Source organism: Phocoena sinus, chromosome 19 (genome assembly GCF_008692025.1).
Source record: "Phocoena sinus isolate mPhoSin1 chromosome 19, mPhoSin1.pri, whole genome shotgun sequence".
Lineage (NCBI taxonomy): Eukaryota > Metazoa > Chordata > Mammalia > Artiodactyla > Phocoenidae > Phocoena > Phocoena sinus.
The window spans coordinates 45,993,456-46,012,833 of NC_045781.1; the positions used below are offsets into that span (position 1 = coordinate 45,993,456).

At 39.4% G+C, this 19,378-nt stretch overlaps 1 protein-coding gene and 2 non-coding genes across 3 annotated transcripts in view; all 3 read right to left on the reverse strand.

Moving 5' to 3' along the window:
• SF3B3 (splicing factor 3b subunit 3) overlaps window positions 1–19,284 on the reverse strand; it is a 47,262-nt gene extending 27,978 nt beyond the window's left edge. Inside the window, exons 1-9 of the mRNA XM_032611978.1 lie at window positions 19,162–19,284; window positions 16,631–16,768; window positions 14,014–14,340; window positions 13,147–13,319; window positions 12,301–12,442; window positions 9,666–9,778; window positions 7,379–7,516; window positions 6,482–6,585; window positions 479–644 (exon numbers count right to left, since the gene is read on the reverse strand). Coding sequence (XP_032467869.1) covers window positions 479–644; window positions 6,482–6,585; window positions 7,379–7,516; window positions 9,666–9,778; window positions 12,301–12,442; window positions 13,147–13,319; window positions 14,014–14,340; window positions 16,631–16,700 — 1,233 coding nt within the window. The 5' untranslated portion in view covers window positions 16,701–16,768; window positions 19,162–19,284. The remainder of the gene's footprint in view (window positions 1–478; window positions 645–6,481; window positions 6,586–7,378; window positions 7,517–9,665; window positions 9,779–12,300; window positions 12,443–13,146; window positions 13,320–14,013; window positions 14,341–16,630; window positions 16,769–19,161) is intronic.
• LOC116744840 lies at window positions 7,773–7,863 on the reverse strand. The gene has a single exon (XR_004347170.1). It is a non-coding gene; the product is annotated as a small nucleolar RNA SNORD111 (small nucleolar RNA).
• Window positions 13,641–13,720, reverse strand: LOC116744841. The gene has a single exon (XR_004347171.1). It is a non-coding gene; the product is annotated as a small nucleolar RNA SNORD111 (small nucleolar RNA).
• Window positions 19,285–19,378: the final 94 nt, after the last annotated feature.

The following is a 19,378-nucleotide window of genomic DNA, read 5'->3' on the forward strand; positions in this document are numbered from 1 at the left end:
GAGATATAGATATTCACAGACTGTTAAGTGATAAAGGTCTACTTCAGAATACTGTAAAGGATATGAGCATATTTACATTAAAAAGAAAAGTGTAACACACAAATGCTTATAGATGCAGAGAAAATGTCTGAAAGCAATCACAGGAAGCTATTAATGGCACAGCCTCGGTGGAATAGAGGGTTGAAAAGACTGGGGATTGCACTTTTACTTTTTATCTTTTGTACAGTCTGAATTTTTATAAAACATGACTTTTATCATTTAAAAAAAATTTTTTTAAGCCCAAGGATTTATGTAATGGTTTTTAATTACCCAACTACCTTTAGGTGCTTCACCCTTATACTCTGGCAATACCACAGATATGCTGATGAACCTCTTAAACTAGACCTTAATTTAATTGGATTTAAAACTTTAAACTCATTCAGATTCAGAAACAGTTGGCTAGCACTGTTCATTATGGAGTGACTGGAAAGATCCTCACCTGGCAAAACAAAATGGGAGAGAGGCTGTCCAACTCATCAACCAGCACAAGGTTTTTGAGTGGTCTTGGCTGAAAAAAGAATGTATCTCCTTCTTCCAGAGGCATGGCAGATGAAAACTCAGGTTCTTCATCATCATCTCCAAGATGTGCAATTTGATATAAGTAACTAGAGAGAAGCAAAGACTTTAGTTAAAATATTTTCTGTCTGATGTACAACATGATAAATATAATTAACACTGCTATATGTTATACATGAAAGTTGTCGAGAGTAAATCCTAAGAGTACTCAACACAAGGGAAAAAATTTTTTTTCCTACTTCTTCAATGTTGTACCAAATGAGATGAACTGTGATAATCATTTCATAATGTATGTAAGCCAAATCATTATGCTGCAACACCTTAAACTTATACAGTGCTATGTCAATTATATCTCAATAAAACTGGAAGGAAGAAAGCAAATAGCATTTAAAAAATATTTTCTGTCTGAAGATGTTTGCCATCAACATAATGCTCATAAATCACTTTAATATTGAGTCAGCATCTATAGTTTGAGATCTCTGCTTATCTGACTGGGGTTTTCTTTTTCTTTAAAAAGAGGGATAAAGAAATTAAGACTACTGAATTCAAACCGGTAAAGTGGCAGGACCTTAGCATCACAGTGGTTAAGAGTACTGGACTTGGGCTTCCCTGATGGCGCAGTGGTTGAGAGTCCGCCTGCCAACGCAGGGGACACGGGTTCATGCCCTGGTCCGGGAAGATCCCACATGCCACGGAGTGGCTGGGCCTGTGAGCCATGGCTGCTGAGTCTGCGCGTCTGGTGCCTGTGCTCCGCAATGGGAGAGGCCACAACAGTGAGAGGCCCGCGTACAGCAAAAAAAAACAACAAAAAGAGTACTGGACTTCCACTAGAGTGCCTGGGTCTGAATCCTAGCTCTGCCGCTTAACTAGCTGCATATTATTACTTAATCTCTCTTTGCCTCAGTTGCCTCATTTATAAAATTGAATAGTACCTTCCTAAAGAATTCAATGAGTACTTAGAACATTGCATCACACCTAGTAAGCACAGTTTTTGTCAAATAAAATGAAGTATGGATAAATGAAACCCAAAGAAAATCTATAACCACTTCTTATTTTAACCAGTCACCAGGCCAAATGTAACAAAAAACAAGAATTGGTTATTTCACAAAAGTATGCAGATACTGTATTATTATTCCTGAAACAAAACATAAACATATCCAGAGATAATAAGCAACAAAATCATCTTGCCCTTCTCCTGTCTGTCCTCTGGGGGTCTGTAAACTGATTCAAAGGCAAACCACAAAAAAAAAAATAAAAAAGGGAAAGCAATTTGGGAGTAGATAACCTGTAACAATATACCATCATAAACTGAGTGTGCAATGAGCACACTTTTGGGAAGCAGCTCAATTAAAATAAAATCACACTGCTGGTCATATTTATTCTTTTTTTTTTTTCATATTTATTCTTTAAGTCATATACCAAACCTTCAATACAAAGCCCTTTGAACAATCCAGTGTAGCTTTTTAGGAGCAAGATAAAATGATTACATTGGGGTCTGAAATACATAAGACACTCAATAAATGTTAGCCAAATAAATCTCAGCATATAACCTTCTGGTAAACTCATCAGATTCTATGCTAAATTATGAAAAAGCAAACAGGGTTATTATCCTTGAATGATTTACAAACACACTGAAAAGAAAGAAAAAGTTAAATAATACAAACTTCTTATTCAGGCAAGATGTCCATATACAGATGATAAAGATCACCCATCAAAGACACTTTCACAGATAACCAAGAGCATGCTGGGTTCACTACCTCCATCACAAGAAAGGTTGCTTCGGCTGAATCTCGATAAAACAGTTTCTGGGATTATAATGTGCTTCAGAGCAGGAACTTTGGAACCAGGTGGTCTGGCTTTGAGTTAGATTTAGTTGTGTGATCAAATTTCTTAAATTCTCTGTGACCCCAGTGCCCTTACTATAAATGGGTTAACAGCACTGTCTTACAGGGAATGTTATGCATCAATATTTGTAAAGTACTTAGAACACAGTAAATGCTATATTAAGTATCTGATTGATAAATAAGTTTGCTTTATGAGTTAACACCCACAGCACGTTTCTGATGCCCCAAATCTCCACTCTTATGTCTTCCAGATTTCAGGTGCAACAGTAATGGATAATTTCTCACAAGTTCAAACCCATCTCACTCTAACAAGCATCCCACCTGTGCACTGTAGTCTTTCTATTCTCTGCCCTCAGAACATCTATCCCGTTGGGAGCTGCCTGAGCAACAGGATGTACAGGGGACTTCATGCCCTCAGGGGTAACCTTCAACCCAAGAGGGAGAGGAACTGGTGCTGTTAACCCCCAGGTGGGCAATTTTCAAAGGCATTCTGCATGCTTCTCAGCAGATCTTGACAGAAGCCAGTTTCCAATGACCACAGCAGGAACCTCAGTAATGGGCCCTTAATACAGGCTTTTCCTCTTTTCCCTATCTCTCCCCACTGATCCCTCACTCTTGCTTCCTGCAATTACCTCCCAATAATCTAGCCTTGTCTCGGGCTCTGCTTACAGGGGAGCCCAAACTGAAACAATATAAGAAAAATGTTTAGAACAGTGCCTGTTACATACAGACAAGTGCTCAACAAATGTACACTATGATTCTTTAGAACAAAAGGAATCACTGTCTGTATTATTTCTAAAAAGACTTAGAAGACTTAACAATTAGAATGTGTAAATCCCAGCAAACACACTATCTGCACAAGGTAATGAGTAAGAATAGAATACCTTATATGTCTGCAGCTACTGACTCCACCCACAGCCTTATCAAGACAGGTTATTATCTAAGTTTTTAATGTCTGCCAATCGGCTAGGTGAAAAAACAAAGTGGTTTTCTTTTTCTTTTTTTTGGCCACACCTTGAGGCACGTGGAACTTCCCAGACCAGGGATCAAACCCAAGTCCTCTGCAGTGGAAGGCAGAGTCTTAACCACTGGACCAGCAGGGAAGCCCAACACCTTGTTTTCATTGGCATTCCTTCAATTATGAATTAGCTTGAAAATCTTTTTACATATTACACTTATAGACCACTAGTATTTCTTTTACTATGAAAGGCATGCTCAAATCCTGCACCCATTTTTCTATTGACTGAACTGCTCATTTTTACTCAATGATTTTTAAGAGCTTATTAACTCTCCCTTTTGCATGTAATGAAAAGAAAAAAGATTTCACACACCATTTGTGGGAATGTAAACTGATGTCATCTTTTGAAGTACAATTTGGCATCCCCTATCAAAATTTTATCCCGCATATAGAAATTTAAACTATGGCTTTATTCAGCTAACATGCAAAGATACACCTACAACGTTCACTATAACACTGTTGGTTTTGTTTTTTTTTTTTGATAGATAAGAAGTGGATTTATTTAGACAGAAACACACTCCACAGACAGAGTGTGGGCCATCTCAGAAGGTGAGAGAACCTATAGCACTGTTTATAATACCAGAAGTACAAACACCCTAAATATCCATCAAGAAGGGGTAGAGCCATAAAATATTATGTAGCCATTAAAAATGTCTTCTCTAGGGCTTCCCTGGTGGTGCAGTGGTTGAGAGTCCGCCTGCCGATGCAGGGAACGAGGGTTCGTGCCCCGGTCCGGGAGGATCCCACATGCCGCGGAGCGGCTGGGCCTGTGGGCCATGGCCGCTGAGCCTGCACATCTGGAGCCTGTGCTCCACAGCGGGAGAGGCCACAGCGGTGAGAGGCCCGCGTACCGCAAAAAAAAAAAAAACAAAAACAAAAACAAAAAAAGATCTGTACGTATCGGTAAAGAAAAATATTTATTACTTACTACTCTATAAAAAAAACAGGTTACAAAACAATATATAGTACATAGTTGCAATTCCGTAGAAACATTTAAATATATACACACACAGGAAGGCTACACAAAAAAAATGTTATCTTTGGGTGGAAGGATTACAGGAGACATACTTGCTTACATGAACTTTCCAAACTTTTCTACAATGAAAATTCCTTGTTAAAAAAACTAAAAAATTAGAAATGGATGAAAATAGTCATAATAACAGGCTAAATGAAAAATGCATCAAAAGAGGTATATAAACTGGGAAAAGGAGTAATAAAATGACAGCTGGAATAAAGTCAATAAAGAAGAGTAAAAGGCAAGTTAAAGAAAGGGAGAACTGGAGACAAGGCAAAATTGGAATAGAATTGCAGAATTCTAAACAACACCTTCATTTTCATTACGAAGAAATAGCATTAGGTAAGTGATCTGCACACACTTTACCACATACTGGCAAAACCTGAACTAGAAAGCAAGACCATGGCAGCTTATCTCATAAGCAATTTGGAGTCTTCAATACTGGTCTTGAATTCAACGCTAGGGTTCAGACTTAAGCCATTTGTCAAAGAAAAGCCATCAGAGACTGTAACACGGGATGAGGAAATTTCATCAGGGTTGTGTCTTGTATGCTTAATGAGATGACTCTATAAAGGCCGAGTTTTACAGGAAAGACAATGAACTGCAATAAGCAAACTAGGGAACTAGTTCAGACTAACACCAAAAAAAAAGGGATACAGAAGTAAAAACAACTTGGCGTTCAACTGAAAGTTGTAGAGAACAGCAAAATCGAGACTTTACACTCAAGTTGCTGGAACTGCCCCATCAGACATTAACAGAAATACTGAGAATGGTAATAGCCAAGACATGGAAACCGACTAAATGTCCACTGACAGAAAAATGGTTAAAGAAGATATGGTACATATATGCAATGGAATATTACTCCGCCATTAAAAGGAATGAAACTGTGCCATTTGCAGGGATGTGGATAGACCCAGAAACTGTCATACAGAGTGACAGAGAAAAATATCGCATAATACCACTTATATGTGGAATCTAGAAAAATGAAACAGATGAACTTATTTGTACAGCAGAAATCGAGACACAAACGTAGAGAATGGACATATGGATACTGGGGGGGAAGGGAGGCAGGATGAACTGGGGGATTGGGATTGACATATATACACTACTATGTATAAAATAGATAATTAATGAGAACCTGTAGAGCACAGGGAACTCTACTCAGTGCTCTGTGGTGACCTAAATGGGAAGGAAATCCAAAAAAGGGGATGTATGTATAGCTAATTAACTTTGCTGTACAGCAGAAACTAACACAACATTGTAAAACAACTATACTCCAATAAAAACTTTAAAAAAAAAGAACAAAATAATGCCATTTGCAGCAACATGGATGCAACTAGAGATTATCATACTAAGTGAAGTCAGTGAGAAGGAGAAGGACAAATACCATACGACATCACTTACATGTGGAATCTAAAATATTACACAAATGAACCTATCTATGAAACAGAAACAGAATCACAGACATAGAGAACAGACTGGTGGTTGCCAAGGGGGAAGGGTTGGGGGAGGGATAGATTAGGAGGCTGGGGTTAGCAGATATAGGCTTTTATATATAGAATGGATAAACAAGTTCCTACTGCATAGCACACAGAACTATATTCAACACTCTATGATAAACCATAATGGAAAAGAATATTAAAAAAAAGAATGTAAAAAAAACAAGTGAGGTTGGAAGAGTTGGTGATGTGGCTGGGAAGCTATGGGTTCTGATGAGCTTCAACTTCAGATTTATACAAGTGAAGTGTCTGTGGAACATATATTTAATACTAAGTAGTTCAATAGATATTTATTCATTGAAGTATCCAGCAAAAAGCTTAGAAGAGATCACTTTTAAAGCTGTTTTTTGCAGCTACCCACAGGTATTGATTGAAGCCACTAAAGTAGAGGAAGTCACCAAGAGAAAGATATAAAAGGGGAAAGAGAGCAAAACTTGTTCTGAAGAAACTAAAATTCTTGGGAAAAGCTCCACAGCCTTGAAACTACATCTCCCTTCTGCCAACTTTTATAGTAACCAGGGTGAAATCGAGTAATAAAAGGATTACTCACTGGTTTCCAAATTCTGATGCTACGAAAAGGAAGCCTGTTTTAAGCACACACATGGCAGCAGCAACAGGCACAGTATCAAAATACTTGAGCCGGATCTCGGTAACCTGGAGTGGAAAGAGAAAAAGATACTAGTGAATAGGCAAGTGAAGCCACGCCATGGAAAATAGCCCAGTATTATAAGGTAGTGTAATAAGCAAAGTAGCAAATAAAATACTGTCCTTCATTTCCAAACCAGCGGTCAGCAAACTACAACCCTCAGGCTAGTCACACAGTTTACACAGTACTTACGGCTGCTTTTGTGCCACAATGGCAGAGCTAAGTAGTTGAGACAGGGACCACATGGCCCACAAAAGCCAAAAATGTTCACTACCTGGCCTTTACAAAAAAAAACTTGCCACCTCCTGAGCTCTTTTAACAGGTATCTAAGAAATCGCCCAGTGTTCAGCACTCCTCCATGGGATGAAAAAAGTAACAGATCATGTGTATTACCAGTTTTCAGTAGACATGGAGAACTTTCTCTTGTTATTCACTAGAAACGGCATTACCCATTCTCACATTATATGGCATCAGACCAAAAATCTGTTAACCAGAGGGAGAAAACCTACATTCATGTACCAGTTCCAAACTTTAAAAGCTTTAACACCTTAGGCAACCACTTTTTAAGGCATTCTGTTTCCATTTTTTTAACTTGTAAATTATCCTTTCTATTTCAGAGAGTAGTTGTAATGAACAAATGGTTTATAAAACCACTCTGTAAATCTTAAATGCACATATCAGTTTTTAAAATAAGGTTACTTAATTAAAATTAGGATGAAACTTTAGAAAGTTTCATTAACTAGACTAACCACAACAAATAGGTTTTTTTCATTTTTTTCCCTCCCTCCATGGTCTACTTACCATATCTTCATCTGTCTCCAAAGTGATCTTAAAGATATCTCCCTGCTCAGTTTGGGCCAAAAAGAAGAACATTGACTTGGTCTTATGGGTGGCAGAGCAGACAAAAATCATTCCTCTTTCAGGGTCATCCAGGTCATTCTAGCAAAGTCAAATACACAACCAACATCTTGGAAATGAGTACTCCTTTTCTGGAATTCAACACTTTACCGACAAGGATCATACGGGCCATCCAAGGCCTAGAGGCATCTGGAGCCTCTCCATGCAAGCTTTGACCCAGAGCAGCCTGCCGGTCACAGGACTAAAACACAATAACCAAAAATTCTTGTCTACCATAAATACATAATAAAGCTTACTTTTTAAAAAAAAAAAAAAAAAAAGCCACAATTCCACTCTACAGCCTAATCAGATCAATAAGGCAAGAACTACCTCCAGAGAAATATGTCAGAGAAGAGACATGAAATTTAAAGAATCATCATTTCAGGCTGTGAATAAGACTGTTACATGTTCATGACAATACCATCCAAAGCATCATCATCAGCCCTTATTTCCAAAGGGCATTCCCCCTTGGCTGGACTTTGGTTTTATTTTTTAATGTTTCCAACATTTTGTACTTCTCTCAGAGTAAGTTCAAGGGCAAAACATGTTTTATACTTCTTTGCAGCCCCAAAGCCAAGTACAGCACCTGGCAGTCAGGTCAACTAAATGGATCAACTAAACTGATCAACTAAGCGGAATCACTTATCACTCCTTACCAAGAATTTAACTTGCTAATCTTACCAGATATTCTAAAATTGATGGAATCTTACTCAGATACCATGTACTAGATAAACTAAGTCCTAAAAGATTTAACCTCAGCACCTATAAATTAATATTAAAAAGATAATCTGTGGTGAGAGGAGAAATTGAGGAAGCAGACATCAAATAAGATTACCCATGTGCTGTTGATAACTGCTGAAGCTGGGTACACAGAAGTTCATTATATACACAATCATCCCTTGATATCTGCAGGGGATTGGTTCAAGGAGCAGCCAGATACCAAAATCCACGGATGCTCAAATCTCTTATATAAAATGGGGCAGTACAAGGAATAGTTAGCCCTCCATATCCATGCATGAGAACCCTGCAGATATGGAGGCCCAATTGTATGCTTAACGGTTTCCACAGTAAACTTAAAATTAAAAGCAATAAAGCACCATTTTCAACCACCAGTGTATGATTGAGAGGAAAACCACTGTGTGAAAAGATTTAGGGGAAAAGAGTATTTACACAGTCTCAAAGTTCACTAGTTTCCACACCAATTACAAAAAGGAAAAGGTACCTTTACAACAAAGAGAAGTAGCAGGTGATCAATTTAGCATTACCAATAATGAATCAAATCAGCATTATGTGCGCGTAATGTAATGTAATGAGAAATATATATAAGCACCTAAGTAATAATTCTATCAAAAATATAACATGGATGTTATCATGAGGAAAAAGACTATGAGACAAACTACAAAAAATTAACCCAAACTCTTAAAAAAAAAGTCAGTATCATAAAAAAACAAAGGTGAGAGGAAATATTCTAAATTAAAGGAGACTAAAGGTAGATATAAGGGATCTTGGGGATACAATGAGAGAACTGTACAAAAGATAATTGTATTACTCAAAATGGTAAATTTCTTGGGCACAATACTGATAGTGTAGGAAAATTTCTTCCTTCTTAGGAGCTACATCTTAGGAAATTCTTGCAGTGTCATACAACCTATCTTCAAATGGTTTGCCTAAAAAAATTTGCAGATACATAAGAAAGAAAAGGCAAATGTAGCAAAGCAGTATTAATTGGGGAATCTAAGTGAAAGGTATACAGGAATTCACCATTCTCTCCTTTTAGATTTTTCTGTATGTTGGAATGGGGTGGGGTGGGAGAGGATGAAACACAATTTATCTCCAATGAATACACCTGGATTCTTCAAACTAGAAACTTTCAGGAATTTCAAATTGATAATCTCCATAGGTTCTTCGAGAATGAAAACTGTGTGGGGTTTTTTTTAACTGAAGTACAATTGACTTACAGTATTATGCTAGTTTCAGGTGCACAACATAGAATTGTGTTGACTTTTAACTCCCTTTCTCAAAGATTTTGTTTTGCTTTTGTTAAGGTATTTTACTGGCTTTATTAAAAACATTTACAAAGAAACTAAAACTTGATTAATAGATAAATTAAGAGAACACACTGTAATTACAAAAATTAAGTTCATTTCACAAACACAAATATATTTTCTCTTATGGCAAACAAAGACCTTACCCGTCTCCTCGGAATTGGACAGCGGATATCTGGTTGGTCACCAAAGTTCTTATAGGTGATGTAGTTTTCAGAGCAAATCAGCACTCCACTTGGACCATCTGAACCCCCTGGAACTGTCAAGAGAAAATGAAACTCAGCAGTGATTTGACATAACCATGAATTACAATTTAGCCTTCAATTCCTTCCCTCCTTCAGTACAACTTGAAGGTACAGTGTGCCTGAAGGTGATAAACATTCAGTGTTTCTTTTCCATGATAGTTATGCTAGACAAGGATAGGGCACCATTTGGGGACTCTCAGCCTGTCCAGATCTCTGATAATGCATCTTAATTTTTTTTTTTTTTTTTTTTTTTGTGCAGTACGCGGGCATCTCATTGTTGTGGCCTCTCCCATTGCGGAGCACAGGCTCCGGACGCGCAGGCTCGGCGGCCACGGCTCACGGTCCCAGCCGCTCCGCAGCATGTGGGATCTTCCCGGACCGGGGCATGAACCCGTGTCCCCTGCATCGGCAGGCGGACTCTCAACCATTGCGCCACCAGGGAAGCCCCTGATAATGCATCTTAATGTTTAGCTCCAAGCCCAGAACTCAGTTCTTACGTTCGGACCTATAATCCAACTGCCTACTGGACACTCTCACATGGATATTCCATAGCAGCTTAAAAATGAACGTATTCATAAACAAGTGCAGAGTTCCTTCCCAAACCACCTCCTGGGTTCTCCACCTTAAAGAACACTGTCATCGACCAACAGACCAAACCAAAAACAAGAATGTCATCCTTCAATTCTCCCCTCTCCCACAGCCCTATTGATTCTACCTCCTTAGCAGTCCTCATGCTGCGAATCTCTCTTGGTTTAGTGAAACAGCTTCCTGACAAATCTCCTGGCTTATTATCTTCTATTCCATTACCAAAATGAAAGCATGTGATCTTTTAAAAACGTTCACCTTTAAACATGTCATTATTTTCCTGCTTAAAAATCCCTCAGGGCTTCCCTAGTGGCACAGTGGTTGAGAGTCCGCCTGCCGATCCAGGGGACACGGGTTCGTGCCCCAGTCCGGGAAGATCCCACATGGCGCGGAGCGGCTGGGCCCGTGAGCCATGGCTGCTAAGCCTGCGCGTCCGGAGCCTGTGCTCCGCAATGGGAGAGGCCACAACAGTGAGAGGCCTGCGTAATGCAAAAAAAAAAAAAATCCCTCAGTAGCTACCTCCCACCTCTACCCCATCCCTTTACCTCCAATCACAATGAGCTTTCAGTTCTTTCAATGAACCATGTTTTTTCCTGCATTTCGTCTTTTGTGCATTCTGTTCCATTTGGCCATAACAGAAACTCCTCCTCAACCCCCGTTACACTTAGCTAACTCCTAACTGGTCCTCAGTTCTCAGCTGAGAGCACTTCTTCTGAAACCTTTCTCTGACGCATTGCCTTCCTTCCCTAGGTTAGGGACCCCTCCTCCATGCTGTCATACCATCTGGCACACTCCGGCAATTTTTTTGCTACTATCATATATTCACCACTACACTCAATCTTGCATAAAAGGAGACACCACATCTAATTTTTCATCACTGCAGTCCCAGAGCCCAGTAGACTGATTTTGCACATACTGATTGTAGAGGCTCAGTAAAAATTTGTTTTAATGAATGAAACCCTCATAAATGAGAAGTACAATAATACATTACAGCAAGTAATTAAATACAATCTATTTTCTAAAATTCTTCTGCTTAATATATAAGAGGTCTCTTCCTAAGATTTAATGCTCAAAGACAAGCACTGTTTTGTATCTTTCTTCCCTAAAATCCTCCCCCAACAACTGACATATTTCACTTTAGAAATTAATTCAAGTGCAAATAACTTGAAATAGAAAGGACTGGATCACTGTCTTACTCAAGCCTGATGAAATTTAGATTACCACAAACACAGTTGCCCTCCTTTAGTCTTTTAATATGAATTAAACCAACACTGATTCTTCATAGTGAACATCTTTGAGCTCCTACAAAAATCGTACTTTGCTCCAGTGCATCTAAAACACTGTTGATCTGATTTGCTAAAATTTAAGGTTTTTGCACTCATAGTCACAAGTATAACCAGCCTGCAAATTTTTCTTATTACTATCCTTCTCTATTTTTGGTACTGAAGTTATATTAGGCTCATAAAGTGGTACAACAGTTTTTATTCTTTTTTCTAACCTCTGGAGAAATTTAAGGTCCCTGAAAATTCTGGACCTTAAATCTTCTGAGAGAAAGAAACTTTGGATTATTGCTCCAATTTCTTTAACAAATGCTGGTCTATTCAGGTTCTTAATTTCTTATTGGATCAATTTTGGTAACAGTTACATTTGTCTTTTCACAAAGCCAGGTTTTGATTTTTGTAATGAGTGAAAGATTGACTACAGTCAAGACACCAGAGCAACCAATAGTAATCAATATTCTAAGCTGACTGCTCTCTTTTCTTCCCTGCCCCCATTAGAGGATAAGAGTTAACCACCACATGAATCTCTAACCTTGCCAAAACATAGACAAGGCACTTAGGTTTACTACAAATTGATTATAGTTTCCAAATCATATTAAGCAAACAGTGCTAAGTTTGAACATAAAATGGACTAAGCAAAATGGTACAGAGCAGCTCTAAGAGAAAAGTACCTGTAATAAGGAAGTTTCCATGTTCCTCCAAAGGTTCACTGTATTTTCGGACCACATGATTTAAACCAAGGTCTAACTCATAGAAAGTAAGTGTCTGCTGGGTATTAGCCGCTGCTTCCCCAGTTGGATCATTGTCTGCTTCCTATAGAATAACAGTGGCACGAAGACTAATCAGTACCATAAAATCAAACTTTTAAAACTGGAAAGTAAAAAAGAGTGGATATATGCATATGTATAACTGACTCACTTTGCTGTACACCTGAAACTAACACAACATTGTAAATCAATTATACTCCAATAAAAATTATTTAAACAAACAAACAAACATAGCTGGAAAGGGCATCAGGATTCTTCCATTTCACAAACGAGGAAGCAGAGGTCCACAGATGCCAAATGGTTTGCCAAAGTTCACACTAAGTAATGGCAGAGTGAAAGCAAGAGCCCAGGTCTTCTATTTCTGAGACCAGGGTTAGCTCTACTAGAAAATACTGTCTTCCTCTCAAGCAAAAGAATGGTATGCCCCATCTTTCACTATCTCCCAGTGAAAAAATATCCCCAATACACTTTCACCTCCTTTTTCAGGGAGCTTTTCCCAATAAATACCCTGTTTCCACAGGGTGACTATTCAAATCAGGTAAATTCTGAAACACTCCAAAGTATTTCAGAAAGGTATTTGGAATAGAAAAAAAAAAAATTGTGAGCAAGTAAGATATAAGAAATGCACAATGAAGAAAATAATCTCAGGAAAGCACCAAGGTGAGTGGAAGAAACCCAAAGGAGGGAGACGGGGAGAAGGGAGGGGAAGGAAAAGGTGGGTAGAGAGATTGAGACCCCCCCCACCATCACCTCATAATCCATTTCCAGACAAGCAAACATTGGATTTTCAAATCCCACATCTACTCCGACCACATGATACACTAAAGTGTTCGCTTTGTGGGCCTCCAGTGGAGATGAAATGGTAAGCCGGGCTGCAGCATCTCTGTTCAAGATATACACCAATTTCTGTTTCTCAATGGCGCCTGTTGAAGGAGACAAAACATATAAATACTCCAGATAATGAAACCAGAGGCTACAGAACAGCTAGATTCACGTCACAATTATTTTCTGAAAGATCGTTAATAGCCAGTACTAACTCTACAAGCGTATGCATGCTTTAGGATTTTGCTAAAATAGACAAGAGCATAATTTTACCCCCCTCCTTCCTAATAGGGATCTTAATATCCCACTAACTCTTCAAAAATTTTTATGACAAACTAAACAATAATTCATAGAATTGCCAGCTTTATTCTCTGAATTAGATCTAATGATTTTGTGACTGGTCAAAGAAGGTTGCCCTCTGGAAGCCTGATCAGATACACAGAATTTTCTTCAAGATATTTATCAGAGAAGAGACATGAATGTGAATCATCACTTCAGGCTGATGAAAGCAACCATATTCATTGTCTAATAATGTAAAATCTTACAGTGTAGCCTTTTTGCTACACTTAAAGAAATGGAAAAACACCCATTTCCAACTAGATAAGAAGTAGAAAAGGTGTGTTAAAACTTCTCCCATTGTTTTAAAAGGAAAAGCAACTTTAAACTTTAAACATCCAAAATGATCCAAACTTTACCCAGCTGAGTGATTTCTTGGCACACTATCAAGATCACAGCACTGTTACCCTGAACTGAGCTTCTTTAAGAGTCAAAAAGTCAACAGAGTAAGTCACTCACTAATCATAACAGCTCGCCCTTTGGGATCCACAGCTAAGAACTGGCCAGGAACAATGCGGCGGCATCCACTCTTGCCAAAGGTTTCTTGGTGAATTTTCTCAAACATATTCTTAGATGGCTGGTATTCCAGAATAACAATCCGACCTGAGTCACTACCAACCACAATGTAGTCTTTTGTGCCACCTGTCAACCTAAAGGCCATGAGTGACCGGATGACACCAAATACTTCCACAGTTAGTAGAGTGTGTACTTTGCCGGTGTTGGGGTCAGGGCGAAGCAGCTCCAAGATCTTTCCCCGGGAAACAACAATTTCCTGTTGTTTGGTTCCTGAAAAACACGAAAAATAAAGATCATGAACAATCAGAACTAGTAACCTGAATGGATCAAAATTCCACTAAAGGGACTTCCCTGGTGGTCCAGTGGTAAAGAATGTGCCTTACAATGCAGGGGACACGAGTTCGATCCCCGGTCAGGGAACTAAGATCCCACATGCTGCAGGGCAACTAAGCCCGCACACCACAACTACTGAGCTTGCGCGCCTCAACTAGAGAGCCTGCATGCTGCAAGCTACAGAGCCCACGTGCTCTGGAGCCCGCGCACCACAACTACAGAGCCTATACGCCCTGAAGCCCCCACACCACAACCACAGAGAAGCTCACGGGCCACAACGAAAGATCCCGCCTGCCGCAACTAAGACCTGACACAGCCAAAAAATTAAATAAATTAAATTTTAAAAAAAGCAAAAAAAAAAAAAAAAGCCAAAAAAGATAAATGTAACCGAGCTGGGGGCTTAGTATTTTAAGTTAATTTGTTCTACTTTAAAAGGTACTTTTCCTGGGCTTCCCTGGTGACACTGTGGTTAAGAATCTGCCTGCCAATGCAGTGCAGGGGACACAGGTTCGAGCCCTTGTTTGGGAAGATCCCACAGGCCACGGAGCAACTAAGCCCGTGCGCCACAACTACTGACCCTGCTCTCTAGAACCCACAAGCCACAAGTACTGAGCCCGTGAGCCACAACTACTGAAGCCTACACGCCTAGAACCCATGCATCACAAGAAAAGCCACCACAATGAGAAACCCGCGCTCCGCTATGAAGAGTAGCCTTGCTCGCCGCAACTAGAGAAAGCCCGCGCACAGCAATGAAGACCCAATGCAGCCAAAAATAAATAAATAAAATAAATTTAAAGGCAAAAAAAAAAAAAAAGGTACTTTTCCCAGAATTTAAAACATCTAACAAAAGTGGTATCAAAGAACTTTTCAAAAATGGTCACACAAGTTATTTTAAAACTTCCTTTTTATTTTTCTGAGATTTGCCATCAATCTGCGTTAACTCAGAGTTGCCTACAAACGATATTAACATATAATGTTTTGGGGGCTTCCCTGGTGGCGCAGTGGTCAAGCATCTGCCTGCTAATACAAGGGACACAGGTTCAAGCCCTGGTCCCAGAAGATCCCACATGCCACTGAGCAACTAAGCCCGTGTGCCACAACCTCTGAGCCTGCGCTCTAGAGCCTGAGCCTCAGCTACTGAGCCCACGTGCCACAACTACTGAAGCCCACGCGCCTAGAGCTCATGCTCCGCAACAAGAGAAGCCACCGCAATGAGAAGCCCACGCACCACAACGAAAAGTAGCCCCTGCTCGCCGCAACTAGAGAAAGCCCACATGCAGCAACGAAGACCCAATGCAGCCAAATATAAATGATTTAAAAACAAAACAAAAAAAACCATATAATGTTTTGCTTCATAAAATTTAAAATTACCAAAGGCTCTTTCTAGCCCATCTTTAAGGCTATTGTTCTAAAAAATCATATTAACTTTTTGGGCTGTTAGCTGTAATATCTCAAAGACCTTTTAAAGCTACCACCTAATATATGCTGTTTATTTCTAAACTGACTCCTAAAAAGCTCACTTGCTTTTATAACTGCAATCAACACCTCCAAATACGTAACAGTCAACTTGTCCCCATCTCTCCCTGCTATGTAATTCCACCCAGATGAGTTGTCATCACCTTTAAACTAAATGTTTAAAATATCCAAGTTCCTCCTTCCCCAAACACACTCTCTGGTCTCAAGTAACCTGCTATCAATGTTACTGTCATTTTCTCTGCCACCCAGGTTGCAAACTCATATTTTCTCTTTCCTTCTATCCTCACTGCCCTAATATAGATCCTCACTATCTAATGCCTAAATGGCTTCCTATCCTATCTGATATGCCACTCCTACCCACCTGAATCCATTCTCATTTGCTCAATGCCATCACTTATCAGGCCACCTTATTTTCCAAAGGTCCTTTGGAAGATCAAGTACTCCAAAGTGCTTTAGAAACTGTAAAGCATCACATAAATTACAATATTCTCTAACGATTAAAAGATTTTTTTCATAATTTGTTTTAGAAAAAAGGTTTGAGATTGAAAAAGCAATTTGAAGCATAAAACTAGTAATATTAAAAATGTTAGAAATTCCCTGGCAGTCAATTGGTTAATACTCTGCACTTCCACTACAGGGGGCACAGGTTCAATCCCTGATCAGGGAACTAAGACCCCACAAGCCGCGTCATGTGGCCAAAAAAAATTTTTTTAAATGTTAAGCTCAGAAAGATAATAATAGAAAAACTTACCAGAAAAGTTGCCATGAATGGCAAAGCTGATGCCAGTGGCTCGCTGCAAGGTCAAGTTGTACAGGAACATGGTAGCAGTAACACTGAGCCACCCACAACTCCACAATCCAGGTTTTGGTTATACCAAGTCAAAGCAAGCTAAGAGTACATAAAAACAGAAAAATATCAGCTGTGCAACTGTTATTTTAACAGACATTTCTGTATGGGAACTTCTGGCTGAAGACAGCAGAACCAGGAGAGTAAGGCCTATTGAGGAACAACATACTTGTAATTAAGAGTGCCTTCTACATACCAGGCACTATGCTACTATACACTCTGTTTCAACCTCACAAGAAACCTATGAAGTACTCAATATTACACTAATTTTACAGATAAGAAAATTGAGCTAAGAAATTAAATTGTCTGCCTGAGGTCACGTAACAAGTAGTATTATCGCTAGGAGCTGGGATCTGTACCATTAAACCAACACTGTCTATTTGACTTTGTCACAGAAACCAAGTAGGTCTACATTTACTTGTATTTGAATAGGCTCTACTTTCACATGGTTCAGAATTCAAAAGCACAGCAAAAAGCTGACTCCATCCATTCCCTAGCCATCCAGTTTTCCTCCCTGTAGGAATCAATTTCACCAAGTTATACTGTGTCCTTCCAGATATTTTCTGTATGTACAAAGAAAAATATATATTAATACTGTCTATTATCCCTTTTTAACTAAAAGTTAGATACTGTATATCATACACTCACATCATAGTGCAACTGATTTTTTATCACTTTACCTATCTTTTGAGATAGCAACAAACAAAAGGCTTTCTCAATTTTACAACTACATAGTATTCCATTGAAAGAGTATATCACAATTCATTTAGCCAACACCCTACTGAACATTCAGTTTCTTCCCAATCTCTTGCTATTACGAACACTGCTGCAAAGAAAATCTTTCATATATAGGCCATTCATATGTGCATGACTGTATCTCTAAACTGAACTGTCACTTCAGGAGCAAGCCTCCCCAAAGGAGTATACAGTCACAGAAAAGGATTCTTCTCATCAGACAGAACTGAAGACTGCAAACTGATGCACTTCTACCATAAAAGAGTTACCAAAACTACACCTATACACAGTTAGTGCTGGAAAATAAACTGAGCTATTTTTCCTCAATTACAAAAAGAAGGGATCTTGAGAAATTCAAAGTGATCACCGTGTAATTAATGTACGAGTTTGGTTTTGTTAAATGAGAAAAGAAAATGATGAGCAAATGTCCTTATAAATAATAATCATTTGGGGGATGGGCAAGAGCAGGGTGCCTAAGAGAGGAAAAGATCCTGCAGTCTGGAAACAGGTCCTGAGACATATACATTCTCCTACTTGAAACCAAGGAACATCAAGGAAACCAAGGAATGTTCTTCTAGGATCACAGGGAAAAAAGGAAAAAGTCTTGAGATGGAACAAGAAGGGAGTGAGAAATGACCTACAAGAAGAAAAATAGAAAAAACATACAGACACAGAGACATAGATACACACACACCCAGAAGGGCTTAGACATTGGGAAATTTCCAGGGAAAGTTGTGCTCAGCTTAAAGTCTGGGTAAAAAATAAGCAGAGAATGTGTTAAAGTTGCTCTCTGAAAAGTAGTGAATGTGATTCTCAGACATAATTTATTCTGTTACATCTTGCTCTTATTATAAAATTTCAAACATAATTTCAAATCTCCAGTTATCAACAACAGAATTTACAATGAAAGCCCTACCATGTTGTCAATGTGATCCGTGTTGCAGGACTGATTACGTTAAAAATAAAGAATTTTTTAGAAAACAACAGAGGAAACCACAGGCCACTTCTGAAACCCGGAAAAGCTTTACAACCTACGCTATCCATTACTATCTTTGGAATTCATTTTCCCCAAACCTAGTTGGATCCAGGTTCCCCAAGTATTGTTATCTTGGGTAATGGAGGAAGTTGCAATCTGGAAGCAGACCAGCCAAGAACAATATACCAGGAACCAGTAACGGCCAAAACTTGGTAAATTTTGATTTCCCCCACTTCTATCTCCTGCCGGTGAATACTAGGAAATGAGCCTGTGATTGCTCCCTCCACCCCTTCTCCATGTGCCAAAAGAACATCACCGCATGAGGATCAGAGAAGGAAACAAGTCGCCCAAATGCCAAAATACAAAAGTCTTGACTTCAAAGGCTGTTTCCATTATTTACACTTTTAACACCCTCGATCTTTCCACCCTCCCGTGTGTCGTTTACTTTCTCCAGAAAACGTCCCTCCTGCTTGCTCCTTCTCACACCTCCCCCAGCGCCTAAAAGGTACACAGTTTCTAGAAAGCTTATTTTGAGCCAGGCCTGGTTCCCACACTGTGAACGGAAACGGGAGACGATTCCCTAAAGCCGCCCCAAGCATTCCCTTTCCCGTACCTCTCGGGCCTAAGCTGCCTCAGAAACCCCTGCCACAGGCTCGGCCCACCCTCCTACAAGGCCGCTATCCGCCTCCCCGGTCTCGGGGAGGTCGGGGAGCTGTTTCTTTACCCTGCAGCCAGGAGGATGGCGTAGATATCCGACAGATCCTCAGTTTCCTTCAAGCCTTAAACAACCACCAACGCCAAGCCACCGGCGTCCGCCATTAGCTCCTAAGACAGGGACCTTCTGGTTGGCGCGCGACGGAAAAAGGTCCCCAACCGGCGCCTGAAGAATGTATATATAATTTTTTTTTAACTGCTTCTGTCTTGCTTCCACACAGCATTGA